This window comes from Corvus moneduloides, chromosome 6 (genome assembly GCF_009650955.1).
Source record: "Corvus moneduloides isolate bCorMon1 chromosome 6, bCorMon1.pri, whole genome shotgun sequence".
NCBI lineage: Eukaryota > Metazoa > Chordata > Aves > Passeriformes > Corvidae > Corvus > Corvus moneduloides.
This window is the reverse complement of record NC_045481.1, coordinates 16,379,409-16,403,939: the sequence shown is the minus strand read 5'-3', so window position 1 is coordinate 16,403,939 and position 24,531 is coordinate 16,379,409. Positions and strand designations below refer to the sequence as shown.

General features: G+C 39.1%; 1 protein-coding gene and 1 long non-coding RNA gene across 3 annotated transcripts in view; both read right to left on the bottom strand.

The window, feature by feature from the left end:
• Positions 1–1,908: 1,908 nt before the first annotated feature.
• On the bottom strand, positions 1,909–5,678 carry LOC116445249. The gene is made up of 2 exons (XR_004240717.1): positions 5,640–5,678; positions 1,909–3,187 (listed from the first exon to the last, which is right to left on the bottom strand). It is a non-coding gene; the product is annotated as an uncharacterized LOC116445249 (long non-coding RNA).
• A 3,088-nt stretch (positions 5,679–8,766) lies between these two features.
• PPP4R3A (protein phosphatase 4 regulatory subunit 3A) overlaps positions 8,767–24,531 on the bottom strand; it is a 41,768-nt gene continuing 26,003 nt past the window's right edge. For both annotated transcript variants that reach the window (XM_032111666.1, XM_032111667.1), the window contains exons 5-15: positions 20,774–20,851; positions 20,555–20,671; positions 19,944–20,060; positions 19,532–19,663; positions 19,341–19,443; positions 18,269–18,427; positions 16,926–17,095; positions 15,364–15,506; positions 12,651–12,841; positions 11,915–12,141; positions 8,767–9,650 (exon numbers count right to left, since the gene is read on the bottom strand). In XM_032111666.1, the coding sequence (XP_031967557.1) occupies positions 9,537–9,650; positions 11,915–12,141; positions 12,651–12,841; positions 15,364–15,506; positions 16,926–17,095; positions 18,269–18,427; positions 19,341–19,443; positions 19,532–19,663; positions 19,944–20,060; positions 20,555–20,671; positions 20,774–20,851 (1,551 nt within the window). In that variant the 3' untranslated portion in view covers positions 8,767–9,536. The remainder of the gene's footprint in view (positions 9,651–11,914; positions 12,142–12,650; positions 12,842–15,363; positions 15,507–16,925; positions 17,096–18,268; positions 18,428–19,340; positions 19,444–19,531; positions 19,664–19,943; positions 20,061–20,554; positions 20,672–20,773; positions 20,852–24,531) is intronic.

The window sequence follows — 24,531 nt, the reverse complement described above, 5'->3', positions numbered from 1 at the left end:
CTCTTGGAATGAACCGGGAGCAGGTGCCCGTGGCGCTCCCGCCGCCAGGGCTGGTCCAGCGGGGCCGGGCCGGGCTGGCTGAGCCCGCGGAACAGACCGCCCTTCTGCCAGAGCGCCCGGGGTGCCAGCTATTTTCCTGCGGGGCAGAATTTACCCAATCTTCAGTTAGGAAAATAAATAATGCCAGGTAATCTGGATGATTGCTGCTTTACTTATCCCAGGCTCAGAACTTGAAGAGAAATAATTTCGTCATGAAGCTGACCAGTTTAAGGCACGGTGTCACATAATGGGGTTTTGTTGTGCCAGGATTTCCGTTTGACAGTTTGCTCTATTTTTCACAGATGCAATTTTTTATCTCTGGTATTTATCAGCCTGTGCATCAGCCACCTTTTAGTGCATTCTGACTATTTCTTGTTCGATCATACTGAACTCAAAAAATATATTTTGCATCTTGCACAGTCAGACACGACATATCTGAAATTCTGGTTATTATTAACCACCTACCTTCGATACGTATTTTTGCTAAGGGGGTGGGTGCACGTGTGTTTGTGCATCGGCTGAGGGAGAGACATCTGTTGTTGTGCCTGAGGCACTAGAGCAGTTTGCAAGCAAACTATTACTAAATGATAGACACTGGTGTTCATTGTAGAGGCCTGCTTGTCCCACTAAAGATCGGGTTTAATGATCTGCTTCATGCGATCGTTTTTCTAGGCAGCCCTGTAGACAAGGACGGATAACTCCCACTTGCTACGCTGGTACATGTAAATTGCAACTTGTTTACGAGCAAAAAACAACTTAGTATTTGAAAAATATATAGACCTATTCACAGAAGACAGAATAAAGATGGAAGAATGCTTTCCCACTTTTCACAACTTGGATACAACTCGTTTGTAGGACAAACAGACTCCTGAAAAGAAGCGACAGCTGCATAGTCCGATCCAGGTGTTGCCAGTAGAGAGAATTGAAAGGGAGGGCGCATCATGGAGCACAGTTATAAAACCCAAACTTCTTACCCAGGAAACTTTCCTGGGGATGCTGTTAGCTGCCAAATGCTCACGCGTTATTCAAGGTGCCTGCCTGCGCTACAGGAAATATTTGGCCCCGGGCAGTATGGGGGCGGGTGCTGGAGGTGCAGCGGCGGCAGCCGGACGGGCAGGGGCTGGGAATGGGGTTGGAATGCGGGTGCCGCCGCCTCGGCCACGGCGGGCGCGCGCCCTCTGGCGGCGGAGGCGCGGGAAGCGGCTGCGCGCTCTCGTCGGATGCCGAAAGCAAAGCAGCAGTGGGAAATAATACTTTCCTTGCTTTGAAATGCGCTGGGAGCACTGATGCAGTCCGGAAAATACTGATAAACTGCTTCAACACGCATGGGGCAAGGGGCATGCGGTGTTGTGAAAGGCGGCAGGCCGGGGGGACGCACGCTGGGAAAGGCTGAGTAGCTGCGAGTCTCCCCCAACCACCCGAGCCTCACGCTGCGGGCGGCAGAGCCCGGCTGCCCCGGGCAGGAACAAGCCCAGGCTTGCCCGGAGCTCCGCTGAGAGCAGCCCTGGACGCGGGGCTGCGGAGGGCACGCTGCCCCACTTGGGCAAAATACATACTCTGGTTCTGAGCCCCCAAAATGCTTGTGGAAGGGTTTCCCGTCGGTAATTCCGTGTCGTACCTGTCAAACCCAGCTGGGTGTGTGCTGCTTCCTCCACGTCCTCTCCAAACTATGCCTTAGCATTTATAGCGAGAGCACTTTTATTCACACACCTTGTGTTCCACCAAAGATGTGTCTTGTAAAACCTCACCTTCCTACTACAGGTCAAGTTCTCATTTCTGATGGTACCTAAGCTGCCGCCTTCCCACAGCAGATAAAATAAAACAAATACCAACGGATATACCCAAGAAAGTCCAGATCCAGACATGTACTAGCAGAAAACTTGTAGTATTTAAGTTTAATGTGATTTGCAACAATTTTGTTTTGACACCATTTCACATGGTCAGCTTTTAACTAAGAACATAATTATCAAAGAATTAAGAAGCACCAGAACTGTGATTTAAGACACATACATAGACACAAGCTACTAACGACACCAGTGTGTTTAATGTCTCCGTTATCATCATGTGTATTTTCAAAGCTGTTTTCACAGCCACAAAGTGCTTGATTTTCAACAACACAGACTACAGAAGGAACTTTCTAAGCTCAAACATTTCTAAATGTTCCTTTAGGCTGACTGTAAATTGCATGATTCCCCCCCCTCAGACTGTCCCCTAGCAACGAGTACAACCATCAACAAAGCTCTACCATTCATCTGCTGTCTGAAGTGTAAGCTGCTGAGGGATGGGAATAACGGAATTCATGAGGTCACAATACAAGAGTTAAACTCATGGTAATCAGGAAAGAGCTTTTTCTCCTCCTTTGCTTGGGACTGCTGTTAAGCAGCTTTTTTGTAAATATGACTTGACTGTTCATCAACCAACTTCTCAGCTATGGAGCACGTTTGCTTTAAGTAGACTCTGGAGCTGTAAACAATGGGTGCCAGGAGAAAAAGAAGGTGGTCAGAAGATAGCTCCTCGCAATATTTGATTCTGAAATGCTGTTTCCAATATTGTTCATTTTTAGACAAAGGTGGTAAAGAAAAAATGTTAGAGAAATTTGAATGAGAGTAAAAAGAAACAAACCCATATGTGCTACCAAACCACAAACAAAACCCCAGAAGTATTTGCTAATGTGCATTGAATCAATCTGAATGCGGAGGCAGGGGGGGATGCCGATGATTAACAGTCTGTGGCTGGTATCTGAAACATTCAGAGACAAACTCTCAGAAAAAACTAGCATTAACCTTTGGCACATATTTGTTCAGTGCTGAAATTTAAGTCAGCTGCTGGGGCTCCTGAGAAGACCAACATGATAGAGAATCCAAAATACAAGGAGACGGAGTTCGGGCAGAGTATCTCATAAACCTCTGAGTCCATAGAAAATAAATAGAGAGTCAAATACACAAGGCAAACAATAGAGTTAATACTCAGCAAAAGATATGGGGAGGAGATGAAGGCGCACCAGCGGTTTATGGCTCTTTGCATGAACTTGAAAGCAAGGGAGGAAGACTCACATCCCAGACAAACACAAAATGATGACATAACCACTTTGACTTGAACCCTTCAGAGAGGCAGTGAGTGTCACAGCAGTGGAAGAATGCTCAGGGGCCTGCAAGAAGAGAGAATAAATTAATTTCAGTTAGATTCATAACCACAAGAGGTGTTAGAAGCAAAGGCTGGTCCTGGTGATCTAATGCAGTGAGTTCAGGAGATACAGTAGGGTGGGAACCTCATGTCCAGCATATTGGGAAAGATGTCCTCTGAAGCGGCAGCAGCAGCAAGGGGAAGGTGTCTTCTTGAAGATTTTGAAGACACAATAGGTCCTGGTCTGTTGAGAAGGTGATTACTGAAGAGAATAATTGTGTAAAGGCTTGGGCACCTTATCCAAAGACTTGCATTCCCATCAGGGCAGGGAACACCCAAGGCAGAAGATTGCTGTGTATGTTTCTCAGTTTCTTTGTCAGGAGGTAAAAGAACAACTACATCAGCAGCACTAACTGGGAATCATGAGACAAGTAAAAGAACTAGTAGGACCACACTAGGAACTGTTACTGACTGCTTTAAAGGAAAAATAGGGAAGTATAGAATGCATAGAAAGAGGTAAAATGTATCAAATAGAATGTGTTTTGATTGTTTTATTAATATGAAAAATATTTCAAATCATAAGTATCAATTCCTTTCAATTGTAACTAGCAAATGTCCTTATAAAAACAGAATGTGATTTTGAAGGTCCAAAACTTTAGGGAATTTTCATTTTTCAGACTGCTGTTTTGACATTTGAGTTATACAAGAGTATATCAAAATCCATATTGATGACACTGGGCCTGAGGTAAAAATAATAAGCAAGCACAGCCAAAAGTTTTAGAAGCAGCTTTGGGAAATACTTAGGCTGTTCAGAGTTGAAGAAAAGTATAAATTCACATGCAAGGAAAACACTCCAGGGAGAAGTTAACAAAGCTTCAGCAGGGAAGTGGATGGCAGTACGGATGGGACCACCACCTCTGATACCTACCAAGGACAGAGCCATTTCTTGGAACAGTGAGCAACATGGGAATGAGGAAACTTGTGTCCCCGCTATCTGCTCAAATAGCACCCCAAATTCACTTCTGCGTGCAAGAATCGAACAGATGTGGGAAGATGAATTTGAGGAACTAATGAAAGATTCCAGTTTTGAGGGGTTGTGACAGAAGGCACAAAACTAAGGTTGTCCAGTGATAAAGAGTCCCTTTTTAAATTGCCTTTTTCCCAGCAGTCCACAGGGTTTCATTTCAGCTTTCAATTGTTCTAATAATTTATATAAAACCCCCACAAGATTCATACGCCAGTAAATGTGGTTGCAACTAGAGCAACATCAAATCAAATCTACAAGCTCATCAGGTAACCAGCCACTGATGAAAAATCATAGGACCATAGAACAGAGCCACAGAATAAAACCACAGAATATCATGGGTTGGAAGGGACCTACAAAGGTTGAGTCCAGCTCCTGCTTCTGTACAAGACAACCCCAAAATACAGTAAGTTATACCTCCCTCACATGAATTAAATTATGGCTCTGATTGAGGGTAGGCATTATAGACCCTCCCACAGAAGGTTTTCCTGTATCTACAGCATGCACACATGCCCTGCCTCCTTTCTGAACTGAACTATGAACTATATATTCCTTCATTTCTTCTGGACGCCAGAAAGTGGAGAACATGCACATGGACAACTTATCTGGAAAAACTTAAGCTGTGGCAACTTCTCTTCTTTGAATGCTTGCCTGGTTTTACACTGGGTGACCCATCTCATCTCCTTTCACAGCTGTTGAGGTTTGACAGTCCCAACGCCAGGCGTCCACGAGAGCCGCTCGCTTGCCCTCTCCTGCCACAGCTGGGCAGAAGAGGGGAAAGGAAAAAAAAAAACAACCAAACGCTTCATGAGTGAGATAAGGACCGGGAGAAATACTCCAAGGGCGAAACAGGCTCAGCTTAAGTTGGGAAGTGAATTTATTACTAACAGAATCAGAGGAGGATAATGAGAAGTAAAAGAAGCCATTAGAACACCTTTTTCTCCCAGCCCCTCCCTCCTTCCCACCGACAGCGCAGGGAGACAGGGCCTGGGTGTTTGGTCAGTTCATCACCGGGATTTCCTTCCGCTGCTCCAGGAGAGGAGTCTTCCCCTGTGAGGCCGTGGGTCCCTCCCATGGGAGACAGTTCTCCTGACCTTCCCTGGCGTGGGTCCTCTCTCCCGAGCAGCGGCCGCACCGCCCCTGCTGCAGCGTGAGCCCCTCCCACGGGCCCACAGCCCTCCCAAACTGCTGCGCCGGGGCTCTCTCCTTCCTCGGGGTGCAGTCCCCCAAGGACAGGCTGCTCCAGCCTGGCAGCAGGGCCCTCTCTCTCCAGCGGGTCTCCCACTGGATCACAGCCTCCTCCAGGCATCCACCCGCTCCGGCACGGGCACCTCCCCCACGGGCTGCGGGTGGATCTCTGCATCCCCGGTGGGCTGCAGGGGCACAGCTGCTGCACCGCGGTTCTCACCACGGCCTGCAGAGGCATCTCGGCTCCCTCTCCTTTTTCACTGACCTTGGTGTCTCCATGTTGTTTTCCCTCACATGTTCTCACCTCCTCCTCTTCTCTGACTAGAATCCAAAACCTTGTGACTTTGTTTTTAAGAAAAAAACTTCTTAAATATGTCATCACAGAGGCGTTACCAACCTCTCCCACTGGCCTGACCTTGGCCAGCAGCATGTCCATCTTCAGATCCATCGGAGATTGGCTCTGCTGGACATGGTGGAAACTTCCAGGAGCTCTTCACAGCAGCCACCTTTGTGGCCCCCCTGCTAGCAAAAACCAGGCCGTGCCAAACCAATACAACAGCTTACCTGGAATGGGAGTCAATGTCCTCAAGGCAGGGGAACTGCAGTGCTGCTCAGGCATTGACAGCACTGCTCCAGGATGCCTCTGCAGCTGTGGAATGGTTGAGACAGGTAAGGCTGAACTTCTGTGGCCACTCTGCAGATGCCAGGAAACATCATTTAGCAAGGTAACCAACATCACTTGTGCTGGGTAGAAAAGGCAGCCACTTGCCTAATAGCGCCACAGCAGCAACATGAGAACAGAGCCCCATCAGTTCTCCAATTAAACATCTCTGCAGGGATGTAAAAACACAGGCAAACCTCATCCAAACAGTTCCATCCTTAGTACATTAAGCACTTAATTCCATGAGAACATGGTGTCTCACCCAGCAGTGACAGTACATTCTAGAGACAACTCACTGTTTAGATAAACCAGGTTTTAGATCCCTTCACCTTCATGACACAGGAGATCTCTTTTTTGGTGATGTGCACTGTTAACTCGAATACTGCCACACACTGCACACATTAGAAGAAAATCTGGAAATATTCCAGATCACCTGGAATTACTTTCACTAGTGTGTGGGTTCCTTGGGGGACCAGGTACTTCATACACATTCTGTCTGGTATTCCCAGCAAGTCTAGGCTCAAAGCTCGGAAGTACATTCAAGGAATCGCCATCAAGTCTTTCAGCCACTGAAGGAGCAGAAGGCTCTCTATGGATGATTCAAACACCTTGGCTCTTGTCTGTAAATATGGAATAGGTGCTCTGTAAACCACACCTCGGCACAATTAAAATGCAACGAAGATGACTGAGCCGTGCTTAGGACAATATACATGCAGCTGTCTTGGGATGAGGACAAATGCTTTTAAAAAATCAGCCCAGAGAAAGATCTAGAACAGAGCACTGTTCCCTAACATCATTTTTTCCACCTATTAACTCAAACCCACTTTTTATTTTTTTTAATTATCCATCACTTCTTGCAATCCCAGTATTCTCCTTTTTTCCCCTCTAAAGTACATTTCATGATTTTTATGAACACAAAAATGAGTATCACTGGGCAAGAGCATACCCACCATTCACCTACTTCCAACTTTTAGGAATAATGTATTATCCAAGTGCAGACATGTCCTGTCAGGCTACAAGCATTAGATAATTGGGAAGACAACTAACCATAAGTTAGAGAGCATTAAAAGATGTGCAGCCTAATGTTTAACCAGTCTTTTAGAGCTTCATAAAAATATAAAAACTTCAAAAAGTTCCTGCTTTCATTATTATTTTGACTAAACCCAGTAACTTCAGGATACTACTACTTCTGTTAAATGCAATGCTTCAAAATCCAAGATTCCTAGAAGTATTATGAAAGTATCTGAAAGTCTGGAAGACTGAAGTATCAAACATCACAAGATCCAAGCACTTGATTGCTAAAGGAACAGAAAAAAACATTAACAAAAAGTGGGCCTTTGACTAACTCAGAAGAATGGCTTCCTGAGATATAGCCTGGAAGACCTGAAGATGACTGTATGGATAAATTTTGAGAGCTTTATGCTCAGGGAAAGTTTGACAGCTTGAGCTGGGTTTAGGTTCTGGCTAATTAATTCTGGTTCTGGCTAATTAATTCTGGCAGATTTCCTTGTCACAATGTCTGCTCTGACACCGAAGTTGCAAAAATCAGGTTTCAGACAGTTTGTTGAGACAGCACAGGGACTCAGCCTGCAGCAGCAGGTTGTGTCTAATCCTGTAGTGACCACGTGCACAACTTCTGACCTCTGTTAAAATTTACTGCTGAGAACTGCCCTATCACAGACATTTCAAATACATTGTAATAACTCAACCTTAGAAAGTGATTACAAATGAACTCTTTGAGAAAAAGATGGCTAATAATTTTTCCCTAATGCACACTCTTACTTAAATCCAAAATGGCTGGTATATACTGACAAAACCCAAGCTCTGAAGCTTTGCCTTTTGTAGCTGGCACAGAACCTGCCATGCCATCTACAATGTTCAGAAACAAAGTGCTCATCTACCCTTGAGTGTGATCACTGCCTCAGATTCTCATTTCTCTTATTTCTATTTGTACTGACACATTTACGTATTAAACATCGTGATTGTTGCAACACTGGTGCTTTGAATGCCCAAAAGGAAACTGGCTCTTGAAAACAAATGTAAGAAAGGGTCTCTCATTTGCAAAGGAACTGAATAAATGCCCTTTCATAGGAAGCACTGCTGTGCAAAACCATCTTCTGTAAAAGGAGTAAGGAAGCAGGATATAATGCCTAATTTCAAATTAGTATTATTTAGACTTTTGGGAAAAGGGGAAAAAGGCAGTCATTGAGTTAGACCAAGTTAATTGCTGTTTTTCAACTGAGTATTAGAATAAATTTCAAAAGATGGTGTCCTTGTAAAGAGTTTATTCTACAACCATCTTTTATTCATTAAAACTGGTATTCCAAAGGGAATCAGAGATTTTTAAAAAATACTACTAATGCCATTTTCCTAAGTCAAATGAGTCAGTATTTTGGTATTCCTAATTCATCCACCTTGCATTTGGTAAGTTAGTTACCATCACTGTTCTGCGTTATGAAATTTCAAAGTCTCTTTGGAATACTAATTTCCTATTTATAAGTTTAAATTTTTTTATTTCATCCTATTTCCCTGATTTTTCTCTCAAGAGGTACTGCTGTAAAATTTAATATAAAATATTTAGTCACAAAATAGTATTGCTTTTATGAACATTGTGGCAAGATTTTTTTCCAATAAAAACGATACCATCTTCCATAAATTCCTTAACACAGTAAGAACTGTGATGCAGAACAAAATTACACAGTGTGAAACAGGTACCAGCACAACAGTGAGATTATATTACATCAAAAAATTTTAATGGTCCCAAATATATACTCAACAACTAAGCATACACTCAGGGGGGCAAAAAAAAATTATGACACAAAAGTGACCACATCTAGAATTCCACTCAATCTTTAATCAAGAAGGGACAAACAAATCCCCTACCTCAAAAAAAATTTCTGCAGTTTAAAGGGCAAAGGGAACAGATTTAAAAAAAAAGAGGAAACTTTATGTTCGGCCCTCCCCCGCAGAGGTTTTTAAAACCTGTTGTAGCTTGAGTAAAATGTTCAGAATGTACGATTTCAAAGGCAGGTCTCTTTTATACAAAGAAACTGCTGGCATTCTTAACTAGTGAAGAACTATGGCAAAACCTGCCTTTTCTTCAGAAGTCTCATCCATGGTCCAAGAAAGCATATTCTGATTGTAGCAACTGACCAGTCAATCCAGAGTTCCACTAACAAAACTCCTGCCCTGTTGGCTTTTTTTTTTTCTTTTTTTTTTTTTTTTTTTTTTTTTTTGTTTTGTTTTCCATTTCCTTCCCTGAGAAAAGGGCAACATGTGGTCCAAGCTGGAGAACTCAAAGGCGTAAGTCCTTCCCCTAAACAAAGTGTTTCTCCTTCTTCTGCTCCTTTGAATTGGCACTTGATTGGCAGAAATCCATTTGTATAGGTTGATCTGTGTCATACACAGTAATTCACAAAAGATTGCTGCTTTGCTGTGGGTTTGTTTTGTTTTTGGAAAAAAAATTCTTCCCCAACTGGTAATGTTCTCCAGCAGTTGCCATTATGATGACTCAAGCTTTGCTTTCTTTGACAAAGGTAAAGTTTCCTCTTTATCTTCATCTTCATCATCCTCTTCATCATCATCAGGATAATCTACAAGCCCAACAAGGCCTCCCTACAAAGACAGACACAATTATTATAATTAAGAAAATGTTTGCACATCAATAGTTCACGACTGCATTGTAACATGTTTGCCATAAGCACACTGGTTCAGGTGGTTTTGAATAAAATTAAGCAGAACAAAAATAAATCCTTCAGCATGAATAAAAATTACATTCTCTGAAAAATGTTTAAATTAATAAAGCCAAAATAGGGTTTTACTTATCCAACTGGAAGTATTTCCAATTGAAATTTAGGTAAAGCCAAAACGCTACGTAATTTTGCTAAGTGTCACTGCAGCTCCATGTGTGAAGACATAGTTTATTTTTACTGAGTAGAGCTGACTACATTGAGCAATCTGGAAGCACTTCAAAAACAAATACAGAATATCCTTCAATTTGAATTTTTGAATTATGATACTTTTAAAACACACGTTGTCTTCACAAAAGTTAGTTTACATGTGTAGTGACTAAGAATTTTTTTGAAAAATGTAACTGAATGAAGTGTATGGGTTACAAAGTTTAAACAACTTGTCAGCTGAAAATGAAATGTATCTAGTAACATTAAAAACTCCCTTGTATTGCAAATACCCACAAATTTAGGATTAGGCAGCTCTGGACCCATGAAAAAGCAGCAGCATGAACTTCTGAAACTTCCCCTAACTCTATTATGTTAAGTAATTTCTGAAGCTTAACCAGCATTTGACTACAATGGCAGTTGTAGTCTAATACTTTACTCAAAGGTCCTATTACTTACTCAGGTACCTAATAATGGACATCCAAACCAGAACATTTCAGTCAACTGCATACCAAAATACAACTTGAAAAACAATTACACATATTCTGTACAGTCACACATAACACTGAGTATACTACACCTAAAACAACAACATCTGGTAATTAATGAAAAACCCAATTTCAACACTGTTTCTAGTTTGCAACTGTGGCATGCTTTACTCTGAAAGAAGGTAAGATACCTTATGCCTGAATCCATGCATGTTTTCCAGAGCACTGCATGTCTCCCTTTGTAAGCTGAACATTTTTCTTTTGCCACCACTACTTGAATTTGTGGAGTCAATACTGTAGCCAATATGTTCCATGTGTAAAGACTCCATTTCAGACTCAGGGAATTACACTGTCTGGGAGAGAACAAACCTCTAACAGACAATGGATTTCCAAGCCACTTCCATCCCTTTTAAAAAGTGCTTGACTAACTCTTGGGTCATGCAAGGAGTTTCCTTCACAGAGGGATTTAGAGGAAGTGTCCTTAGCTTCTTCCATCAGCCAAACTCTTCTAATCCAGGTGTTTTCAATAGAATGCAATCCAAATACAAACTCTTATGCCATGTTGAGTAGAAGAAAGAAAAAACCTAAACCTCCATTTACCTTCACTAGACGTTAGATAAACAAGCTGAATGGTAGCATTACAAAACGAGGATGAATCAGTGTTATTCCAAGATTACCTGAACAACTGATATACATATCTTACCTTTCAGAAGTGAAAACACTTGTTATGAAAATAAATTCTCATTATCTGAACTGCACTGTATCAGCATTACCTTATCTGCCCCTCCATTCTGGGAAAACAGCAGTCCCACTAGTTTCCTGACTCAGTTCAAACATTTTTAGTCAAAAATCTGATAAAATCCAACAGTGTCCTAAAATGTATTTAAAAATGCTTGTTTTGAATATTCACTCCAAGTTACAATGCTCTTTTAAAGGGGCTTTCTTCTTCTATTTCAGTATGTTCCAAATCAAAACTAAGTCAGTTCAAAGGTAAAAATGTCACACTTGGGTATCAGAAATTGTTCTGGCTTACAGCAATCAGCATTCAATGCAATTTATTTCCTTCATATAGGTCAATTATAGAATTCTGAACAGTACAAAAATGGTGATAGTAGAAATCCTCAATGGATGCAGCAGGGCATTGTGGTATCTACCAAAATTTGGCTATGTTTCCAAAATATTTATTTTTACCTGTCAAATATCCCAGTGCAATTTAACATAAGTACAGTGTTGTCTGTATTTCACAGTAAACATCACTGCTAGGAGCAACTAGTGGCATGCTTCCTACTTGACTAGTCTGGCCATTAGAAGAGCTTTTATTTCTTCTACATACAGCAGATCTTGTTAAAAATGCTGAAGGCCAGACAAGAAGTTCACACAAACCAGACAGTCCATTGCTGCTTAACGTGTCAGGACTCACACAAACTTCAGAGAGATGCAAAAGCAAATTCCTACTCTGTAACAATGAAGTCAACCTACAACCATTCAAAATTACCTTAGTTGTAATAGCTGCCATCTGAGATGTGCTTTTAGAAACTGAGCCAGGTGAGCCAGGGGACCCTGGAGACCCAGGCGACCCAGGGGATCCAGGCAGATTACTTGCAGATGACTGGCTGGTAAGGTTAGATTTTGTACCACTGGAAAAAGAAAGCTTGAAACTTGGGCTCTGACGACCTGAAAGGTTAGTTTTCAGAAGAACTTCCTTTTCTTCACTCTCTTTCACTGGAAAGAAAAGAAAAGAAAAAAAAAAAAAAAGCAAAAGTAAAGCATTGAGTCCAACATTTAATCACAAATCACTGTTGGGGAAAGGCTTAATACTTTATGTCTTTATGTATAACTCAATTAAGTGAGTCATCATAGACTTTTTTCCATACTACTGTACCACCTACCAGCTGTTGTCACTGGCCAGGAATGAACACTTTTTTTCTACCAGTGGTATCACCTGAACATTTATGTAGAAAAATTTGAGTTATAAACCAGTATTACATATATTCATTATATATCATTGAATTATAACCCAAATAAAACACAGAAAAACTTGACTATCAGTTAAGATTTAAATTCAAATGCTTCAAGAAATCTACAACACATTCTGCTTTTGAAGACAACCAAACTGTTTTAAAGGTAAAACACCAAATTGATGTTGCAATTTCAAAATAAATACATGCAAATCCTTCATTGCAGTAGGACTAAATAATACAAGTTATGGCATTCATCTTCTCATCACTTACATTTTTTTCTTTCCATGAATTTACTGATAGGGTCCATAATATCCTCATCATTTTTAGGCTTGTCAGAAGGGGGCACCACTGCCTCTCCATCTTCCATATCATCCTCATCAGTATTAAACCACATTTCCTCCTCATCTTCCAGGGTTCTTGCGTCCCTTCTGTACCTGTGGTTTCTCAAAATGGAGCGCATGCTGCAGAACAGTAAGTTTGAAAAGCGTAGATTCAAAAATCAACTCAATAATAAAACTTCTACTCAACACTTAGTGACAGTTTACAGATCCATACACTGCAGAGCAATAAAAACACCATCAAATCATTCCCTAATGTAAACCTTTGTATTTTCAATGCAAATATCATTATAAACTTTTCCATGTAAAGAATCAAATAAAGTACAACTCTGCTAATAGCACAGACTACTCAATCAGTACAAAATTCTGTAGCACATAAACAGCACTATTAAAAGTAATTTTAATAAATCTCACTAAAGTGTTGCATTCAGACTTGGTTTATCGGTTTGCACCGGTAAATAAAAAGTTGTAAAACAAAGAGTTTAGAAATACAGACTTATTCTCTGAAAACATTTTGTAACCTGTTTGTATTCAGGTCCAACAAGTTAAAAAAAAAAAAAAATCTAACTTAAATATGACTCCAGTTTTAAGAAGATACATTTAAAAGAAAGCTATCTCTCTCTGCCACATCCATCTGTTAAAACTTTTGGTCACTTATCAGTATTTTCCATTTTTTAGGGCCTTGGATATGAACTGCTACCTCTCCCTATTTGATCTATTATCAACGTTGGTTAATTTCAGCTCCACCGTACTTTTCTCTTTTCTCACAGAAGCAGTATTATGGTCTTGGAGCAGAGTGACAGGGATGTGGCCCTTCGAGAATGGGGCAGGAGAAGTGGAAGAGAGGTTGAAAACATTTTCATTGCTAGATGTTGATTTTAACAGTTTCCAACAGAAGCATGATGAAGCATTTGATGAAGCACTTCACAATTTACTAGATGAAATTTCATGGTTTTCATAAAGTCTCTGTTACTGGGATCAAAATGTTAATAATACAACCTAGACATTTGCATTACTGACTGCAGGAAAAAACCACAAGGAAAAAATTAGAACATTACACGCTATTGAATAAAAACACTAAATGTACTTTTAATAATAAATCTAGTTATAAGTAAGTTGCTTGCCAGCATTATCATCTCTTATCTATACATACTGCATCATTTTACATTATATTTACACACAAGTTCTGCTAACAGCACAAAACTATGACTTAAGTGGAACTCTAATGAATACTTTTGTGGCCCATGTCCACAAAATGTTGGTCTCCTTCCTTACTGAACTTTCTTTGCTAAAATATGTAAACAGATTCTTGTTATTTGTGCATTTTATTATTTCTGGGTTTTCACTTTAAAAATTACATGGATTGTGACAGGACTTGTGCAGCCACTATATAAAATGTAGGAAGAAGGTTGAGCTACAGACCTCTTGAAGCTCTATTTTCTGTTGGATAAACTCATGCAGCACAACCACTTAGTTCAACTTAAGCCAAGAAAAAAACTAAAGCTTTACTTGCTATACTGGATGGAAATTGCTGAAGAAAGCAGCTGGGTATTCTTTCCCACACATCCATTAATGTAAGAAAGAATCACAGCCTTGAATTTCAGCTGTTTATGTCATAAGCTTAGCTGACATAAGCCAAAATAATAACATCTCACTTTTAACACCTCAGTACTCAAAACTGCAGATCCTGCACATGCTCTTGAAAGTGCTTCAATGTTTTAAAATAAATCTACACTTACAGTCTCATTTTAATTGTACAAATCTCAAATTTAAGTATTAAGAAATCCTGTGGCAGGAAATAGAAGTCTGAAATTTCAAGATATCCTAGTAGGACTACTCAGAATTAATTTTACTGTGTTTTCAAACTAATTCAAGAAAGCAGAACAAAAACAGGTCTTGCTAACAATTCTTAAGAGTAACTCATCTGCTCACACAAGCAGTCATTTTGTTTTAATGAAACTAGACACAAAGCAAAAAGAAATGGAGCAAAAAGGCCTAAACTTCCTATTTTTATACATCTCAACCTTTTAACCTTGGGCACCTGTGTACCATGGAAGGGAACTTTTGTTCTGGCAAATGGAAGGAGCTATTCAAGCTTTGCATCAGATTGTTCTTACTCCATCAGCAAATCTAACAGGGACAAAAAAAGCATTCTCTGAAAATTTCTTTGGCTATTCTATTCCTCAGGCATTTTGATAAAACCTATCTAAATATCTATTCCCACAACTAAAATAAAAAGAAATCTGATGTGAAAATTTTTGAAAGAAAAATCCACAGAATGGTAATTCACAACTGAACAGGCTTTCAAATCAGCAGTGGAAATCTATTATTTAAATAAATGAACTTGGTAGAGATACTTGGTAGGCTTCCAACCTCATTAAAGTAGTGCACATACATTTAAGATATGATAAATTAGCATTATGACTGGGGGTCCACCAACTAACGTTTCCTGAAAGTTGATCAAAAGTCTGTAGCAACATATTTGAAAATCACACTTTTAATCAAGTAAATTCAGCAAAGCTTGAGATGCAAGCAGGAGTCTAAATTTTAATCTCCATTTCCCAGTAATAGAGAACAGCCTATCAATAGTCTGATAAGATAATTAAAGCATCAATATACTATTAAGAACATTTAGTGCATTTTACCTGTCAAGTTTTGGATTATCTTGTCTTTCCCGTTGTTGTTCAAATCGTAGTTTCAATCCTTTGAATGTCTGCACATAATCTACATCTTCCAGTGCCTTCCAGTAATTTTCAATTACATGAGCTGTTAATGATTTTATATCTTCCTATAGGAAGAAACAAAGATAAAGTGACTTATTTTCGTTCCAATTAGTTTATTTAATACAATATAAAAAGTATCTGAAATGAGAATGCCATAGCAAGCACTGTATTCATTAGCTTATGCAAAAATGAGTATTAGAAGTGTAATTAAAAATCTAGAGCCTCAACTATTTGATTAGCAAAACAACATCAATTTTCTAGCAGTATCTCCTTCAAAACACAACAGAACCTAAAGCCTGACAAAAACTAGACCCAACTCAAGCCTAAAATGTCTTTCCCACTGTAACTTAGAGATATTTTTATACTGGTAAGAGTGCATGGCATGCAGTCCTTCAGGAACAGGCAGCTCCAGCAAGGGGCCCTCATGGGATCAAAAGTCCTGTCAGTGAACCTGCTCCAGTGCGGGCTCCTCTCTCCACAGGTCCTGCCAGGAGCCTGCTCCACCAAAGGCTTCCCAAGGGGTCACAGTCTCCTTTGGGCACCCACCTGCTCTGGCCTGGGGTCCTCCACAGGCTGCAGGTGGATCTCTGCTCCACCATGGACCTCCAGTGGGCTACAGGGGGATAGCTGTCTCACCATGGACATCACCATAGGCTGCAGGGGAATCTCTGCTCTGACCTGAGCCAGTGGCACGTTCATCTTGGAGCCAGCTGGCATTGGCTCTACTGAACACAAGGGAAGCTTCCAGCAGCTTCTATAGAAGCCACTCCTTTAGCCACTGCTCACCAAAACCTTGCCATGCAAACCCAATACACCACTGTACAAGTCACAACCACCTACACAGATGAACTTTTTTCATAGCTTCAAAACCAGTTTTCAATCAACTGTTTCATGATGATCAGGTCATCTTATTCATTACCTTGAGTCCCAACTCAAAGAAAAAAGAGGTGATCAACACTGAAGATTTCAAGAGGTGACCATGCCTGGTGACTTACGCTTCTACAACTGTCTGCACCCTAGCTTGGGCCCAATTAGAGACTCCCCATGGAAGGAACTTGGTAGCACTCCATTAAAATAATCAAAAGAGATTGGTAGCTCTTATGTGTATTTCCATATTCCACTGAATTGACATTACGGAGCACAGCTAAATTTGATGGGTTTGTAGCAGTAGTTTCTAATTACATTCCTGTCATAACAAGCCCATCCAATCTGCATGATGAAATTTGATTAGTGCTGCCTTTGCAAATCTGGGTACTGTGAGTACAGTATCAAGTGAATTTAATCTTCAAGTAATGGTACTGTTTGAATGTAAAAAAGAACATGTACAAATATGTAATAGTGATATAAAGCAAGGTTCATATAAATACAGTATCACATGGTCCCATTATGATAGCATAATTTAGGGCAAAAGCAAAACCAAAAGTAATATTGAATTACAAGACTAAACAATATAGTAATTATCTTCATCATATAATAGCACTCACCACTCTGATAAATTCGAACATCTCTATTATGGCAGAGTTCATCAGATTATAACGGGAACCATTATTTAGAAATGCTTTGACCACGGGTTCAAACAAAAAACTTTTCATTATGTAACGGTTGTAGAATTCATCCTTTAGCCCAATTATCTTTCTTTTGAAACGAAGGGCACCTGAAACAGATGTGTTGTCAATGGAGTTTTTAAATTTAAAAGCAAAATTGCAGAAATTACTGAGCAGTTAGGGCAATTTACAGCCTCAGTTCATATACAGCAATACGTTCAGTTGTTCTCTGCTTCTCAATAGTCTTGACTATACCGCTGATTACTTATCTACTCTATCATAAAGAAATCCTTCATCATAACTGTACAAATGAAATGATCTCTGTTCACTGAAGGATTCATATAGTATTGTTTAACTATACTACTGCTAATATAAAAATCTATTTTCGATTTTTAAAATTACTTATGGTAAAGGTAAAACATTTTCTCAGTAAAAAAACTGAGAAATTTGCTTATCATCCCTATTATTCAAATGTTTGATTAGATTTAATTAGTACTATCTGATTAGGATATAAACTATCTAATTTTAAAATTGGTAAACAACACTTTATTCACGCATATAGTAAGGCAAAGGCTTGATTTACAACCAGTTTAAAGCTCTTTCTGAAACTCTGAAGTGTACACAAGTGAGAAAATGTCCGTGCATAAAGTACAGTATCACCTGGCAGCACATTTTGCTTAGCAGCCATGTGTACAGGTTATTCAGTTACAAAATGTAAAAGGTACTTCTTATTGTATGGTACTGCTCAGTCAACTTAAGGCTTTGTTTAACTCTATGTGCACAACTGAACTACAGAGAAAATCTCTTACTTGTCTCCAGAATTAAGTCACACTGCTTTGACACTACTGAGCTGAGCATGGTCAAGAAACTACCATCGTCTGAAGAGCAGCACACTGAACTTCTGTGCAGTTTAATGCAGTCAGGTAGTCACAGTTCTAATTAACTACCTCTGATAATTCCTACTAAAAAAACATCAAAACTTCAACGCTTCTCTTAGTATATTCAATACCGACATACCATCTCTTCAATTCCCCTCTCCACTGAGATGAAGCAAAATCCTTCTTTTTTCAGGATAAAAAGGTATCTAAAACTGCAAAATTATTTACTAATAGTAGCTGATATATCTATAATCTAGTATGAGAAACATAGATTATAACAGTAGAATTTCTGTATTCAGTCAAAAATTGTCATGATCTATGAACAGTTTTTTTTCCAGCAGAGTGAAGATATGTATCAGCTCACATTCACAAAATTCCAGTTTATTCCTCAGCTTTCAAACTTACACAATGCCAAGAAAGCGTGCTTTGAGGCCATGAGAACCAGTACCCTTCGCAGGATATCTTTGTTAATAATGTAGTTTTTTATGTGATAGGTATGATGTTCTACACAGAAAGTTAGCAATTCCAGTATTAATGCCAAGAGTTGGGCTGTCTGAAAATCATCTGTAATAAAACAAAACCAAAATAATTTAACATATCTGGAATACTGCCTTCAGAAGCTAACTTCAAATATCCAACTGCACTCCAGTAAACATTTCCAAGTTCTTTTATTTTCCCACAGACATTTTATGGAACATGCTGCAGGATATGTTTAGTCTTTTAAACAGAAATTGAACAAGCTTGTTATGGATTGAGTGTTTTCTATAAATACAGATATGGCAGGAAACTCTCTTAAAATATGAAACCAATTACATTTTTCTTAAATTGGTGTTTGAAGGTTCAGAGTACAAAACCCTAACACAAGCAGTCAGGCTTATTTAACCAAATCACATTATGATGTCCACACATCTACATCATAAACTATTGCCCCATATGCAGTATCTTAACTGAGTTTGCACCAAAAACGTGATCTATAATGCCTTTTAACTAAAGTACTGTGCAAGAAATATCTTGGGGTCTTCAAACTGCTGCTAGTAGCCAGCATGAACAGTTAGTTCATTACTGATCTCCGCTTTCTTAGTCTGATCTAGAAACAATACCCTCAAATTCAGCACACCTTCCCAGGGGAAATGTTGCAACATTTCTAGTAATCCCTGACCTTAAAAAAACATTTAGACATGTTTACAAGTCTACGTCAGTGAACTGCCCCATGAGTTCCTAAAAATTATACAAGTATTTTAATTTTTGCTAAGGCCAAATTTGCAGCAAAAGTTGCTCACTTCTTAAATCAGGTTTCTCTGCTGAGTTTTATGCCTATGCATTATTCAAGTGACTAAATAATGAATCAGCATTTTACTTTGAATTATGTATCATAATCTCAGACTCAAATTTTTTAGACAGAAAATGTCCTTTGACACTTATTCTAGACATTGACTTTCAACAGCCTTGATGTGCCCAAAATCCAGAGTGTCATTACCTTTGCTAGGCTTGTCCTCTGTAGTATTGGCCAATAAAGGGGCTGTCAGAACATGCATACAATGTTTGTAGAAGAAACCTAAGAACTCTGTCTTTTCTGTTTTCTAAGGAATGAAAAAAAATATATGTAACATACATCATCAAATACTCTAAAAAAATCTAACGTAATTTCATTTGAAGGTATTTACTTACATTGGCAGTGGCAAGCATATTTTCTGGATCAACTAAAGTACGAAGCAAACCCATGAGTAGTACTGCCCCTCCAAGTTCTGGATCTGTGTCACAAATCATGTGCTCTATAATGAGGTTAATGAGTAATATATCCTAAGGGGAGGGGGGGAAAGAAAAATCAATTCAAATGGTACTCCCTTCCGCCAAATCTGAGATTATACAATGCAACAAGCATCTGTGAACAGGTGAACACTCATCTCACCTAACAGAACTCTTTAAAAAACACAAAGCAGTTCAGTATCCTGTTACCAAATTCCATACTTCTTTGAAACAAGGGCTCATGTCATTCACAGAGTCATAAATATAAACCAGTAATTTCAAAACCCAGTAATTTCAAAAACAATACACACATTTCTGAGGACCCTCTACTTACATCATCATTCTGCTGCGCTTCCTGCATGACGAATTCTCGTACCATGGATGGGTTGTATTCAACCAAATATGAAAATATATCAGTGGCTGCACTTCGTACTTGCGCATCATCCATACCCTGGGAAAGTCAAATGAAACCATTTACGCTTTCTTGAAAAGCTTAAATGGAACCAGAAAACATACAGCTTTAATTCCTTTTCACAAATCATACCTAACTATTGCTAAAGCCATATTCTAAAACTAAGTTAACTCTCACTTCTTCTTTGTAGATTTGACAGCAGTTGGGCAAAATAAATTTTATGGTTTCCCTGCCCTTTGATCGATTTCCCTATTTTCTTACTTATTGGGATACCAAAAAGCAAACAAAGCTAGGAAAGCAAATGAGAAAACAAAAACTGAAGAACGCCAAGGCACTTACCAATGACATATTGTAACAGCTTTTAAAGTTTTACAAAAATATATTGAACATTCTGAATCTTAAGCTAGGACAAGCTAAATGAAGCAAATAAAAAGAAAAGCACTTGCTGAAGTTTGTGCTGAAGCTACTTTTTAAAAAAAGCCTCTCTGAAGATAAACAAACTTGTTATGACAAATAGAATTGAAATGACTTACCAATATGACTTCTAGTGCAGGCAGTATGCCCATATTTGACAAAGTTTTGAAAAATGCATCTCTGTTTTGAGGCTGAAGTGTTTGTGAGAATGCACAAAACTCTTTCAGAAAATTTACCTGAAAATCAGGAATATACCAGTCAGTAATTAAAAAAAAAAAAAAGGGATGCACATGTCACTTTGTGATAATTGCCACATGTATATTTTACAGATTTCTTACCAATTCCTGTCTTTTCTCCTCATCTGTGGCTTCATCTGTTAGTTGTGCAAACAAGTCTGTCAGAAATTTTTCATCTTCCTACAAAAGCAAAACAATACCATTTGTTTATTTGACAATATCAAAAGGCATCCAAGTATAATATAAAGTTCTTCTAGACCATGCTTCCTGGCAATGAAGAGAACATATGTTTGTATACTGTAATTAATCACACCACTATCAACTTTCTAATTCAATTTTCAAGTAAATTAATATCTTGTTTTTGAGCTTTAATCATATTCATATCACTCCACCCCCCAACAATTCACTCTCAATTACAACGTTTGTTGTGTTGCCTTCTAGTTGCCCTTTTTCTACTTTCTACTGCAATTCTCACTGTTTTGTCTTTGCCTTCTTCAACTTCCTTCCCCCTTGTCACATGCCAGTCCCCCTAAATCACACCAACCTTGCTTCAGCTATTTACATACATTTACAAACATGATCTCCCACACAGCCCTACGCACGCACACACACTCTCATATATTTATATCTTTGGAATGTTATTAGATGTCTGCAGCAGAACAAAAGCAAGAACACAATAAAGGGAAAGCCGCCTAACAGCAGGAATGAGGTGAATTCTAGAGACCAAATCAAAACAACTGTTCCTATTACATGCAGAATTTATTGGGCATTCTGGCTGACAGCAATCAAAACCCATTCCATTATTTTCACACTGCTGTACCTTAGCAAAACTGCAAACAGCTGCAAACACATTACAAATGAGTATTTAGATTGAACGGAGCAGCAATACTTAGCTTTCCATGAACTTTAGAGTCCTAACAACTAGGAGATTATTAAGACAGAAATAAACTTTCTCCCATCCTTTTCCCAATATTATACAATAATAAAACAGCACTTGCTAAGAAGGATTCCTGTACATCAGGAACTAATACATTTTTTCAGAAAGCTGCCAGTGTTGTTTCTTGCGATGTCAGTAACACCATGTGCAACAATCCCTCCATCCCAAAACCACAGTGCCAGAAATCCAAGCTGCTTTGCTTATGTTTGCACTGCATAAAGCAAAACCATGAAAGTACTTCAGATACACACACAAAAACTTTCTTATGTTGTGAATTACCTCAATACCTCATCCAGGCTCACCATGCAGCCTTGCTGAGAAAGTGAGTACCTCAGTTATGACAGCACACCATGCTAAGGCTGCTGTGACACTGCCACAACACAATCAGGATCTCTACATGGCACTGCACAACACAGATAAATCCACAACAGGCTGGCATGAGCTACTATATCTCACTGCACTATAATGTAAACCCTACATTTGGAATATGCCATGTTTCCTCTTGTCTGATGCTGAGCTGTGCTCCTAACCTGACCCAACAGACAATGAAGAAAAGCGATTTCTGGACACAAGTTCAGGTGCTATTTCTGTGTCTACTTCAAAATCCAAACAAAAGGAGATAGGAGAGACCTCATTTGAAGTATACCAAAATTCACTCTGGAGGATCAAGCACAGATGTAAATTTTGATTTGCAGATATCAACAGTCAAATATGTTCAAAACAACTATTAAGGTATTTGATTTCAAGAAACGTACCTTAAGCTTTGATGGGAGAATACAAGGATGTTAGACTACCTGCTATTCAGCTGTTACATGGCTTTCTAAATTTTCTGTTCTAATATTTAACCCATTAGCCACCACAGGTAACGTAAGTAACCCACAGTAGACATACTGACATACTTAGTCACTAAAATTAATTTAAAAAAAACCAAACAAAGCCAAACCCCATAAAATCCAGTTCTTTTGAAGAATATGCAGGTTCTTTTCCATGATTAGCAGTGCATTTAAGGAAAGGCTACATAGTTTGCTTTCATTTCTCTTTTTGCTGTTTCGATCAAGATGTAGAACTAATCTTATCTATGAAAACTATTGAGAAGATGCATGCTTATCCCCAGCTGGACAGCATAACCCCTATTTCCATTCTCACTGTGAAAGCAACTTTTCACCTCTTCCATAATACCTGAGAGTAAAGGCGAGTCAATACCACAAAATTATCTTAAGAGTGATCACTGCGAAAAAATAATGGAAACAGCAGCAGCAGCAGATAATCATGGCTCTTACATATGTAAGAGCCATGAATAGTGTACTTCTGAAAAATAAAAACAGGGGTATTAAACTGGGGAAATTTATGTTGTGGAAGGAGGAGACCCTGTACTGTTGGCAGTATGTGGGTCTCATTTATGAGACTTCAGTGTCCCAGAGATGGAGTTCCCTGAGGAAGCTGCACATCTGGCACTATGTGGCAGAGCAGGACAGGCAGAAGCTGGCTGGGAGGGAAGGCGTGGGCAGGACCCCAGCTCAGCTCTCTGACCATATCCTGCCACATTCCTGACCCGTTCAAGATGTGGCTGTCTGCAGCAGAGGGCAATCCACTCACCCTGGTATTGGGCTTGCAAACATACGGGACTTGTACAGGGAACCTAACACTGGCAAGCGATAAAGACTTCAATGCTGGCACTTAATGTTTCAGGAAGAATTTGCAGAAGTTCAGTATGTAACTATTTTTCAGCATTCCAAGTATAGACCACAATACAGTATTTTACAATCCATCATTAAATATAATATTGAAATATTCTCCATGCCATGTCCTCTCCCAAACTCCATTAAATACTTTGCACTTTTAAATTAACAAGATTTCCTGAAATCTCCAGGCTTCAAAACAACCATCAGACAAAAATCAGACAAATTAAGATGGATCTGAGCGATTTGAAACATCCCACCCTTACATGGATAATATGCAGTAAATGGCACTTATTCCAAGAAAATAAAAACAACTTATTACTAACTTCACACTTACGGCTTAGCCCTGAAAAGCTTTTAGCATTTATCTCATTCCAGATGCTTAATGAAAGGCAGACAGGTTGCTGTTCACAAGAAATGACTCCCTCTCACATTTATAGAAAAATTGTCATTGCAAAGAACATTCTAAATACAAGATTCTCTCTCTCAAGCTGTAAAATTACTGACAAGGGCAATAAATCTGAAGAAACATTTCTGAACAATACTACCAGGATCTGTGGAAATGCACAGTCTGAGAACAGAGTTCACATATTTTAGAAGTCACAAAGCACCAACACTCAATGCTAGAATTACTTCAATTTACATGTTTTCTTTTTTTTTCAACTTTCAAAAATCCCCCAAAATATGTCTGTGAACACAGTGCAAATGCATAATTCTCTGCAGTATGTGGTCTTTTCACGAAGACAAGTATCAAAACACATTTCGCTGTATCTTAGAAGCTGCGAAGGTCACAACTGTTTTCCAAGAGAACAAAACTGCAAACAATAGTTTATGATGTAATTGTGGATTCTAGGTATTTTCCCCAGGCACAGAAATTATTAAAAGTGCAACATTTAAACTATGTGTAACCAGACACTAAGTATATTCATTTATGCTTTACAAGTTCTAAGTAGATGCTTCTAGGATTTAATACATTTCAAAGTTCATGAAGATAAAAAAAAGCCAGGCCAACTACTCACTCAATCATTTATGACTTTAAAAACAAGAAAACCCACAGGTAAGGTAGGATCACAAAAAAGGACACTATTTACATTTGTGATTCAACTTTCAAAGTAGTCCTCCTCCTCCCAAAAGGCACTTAAAAAAGGATTCTTGAAAACCAGGCCTCTCTAGTAATTAACATTCAGTTATCAGATACTTTTGTGTCTGTGATTACAGATAAATGACATAAACCCTACTTTTCT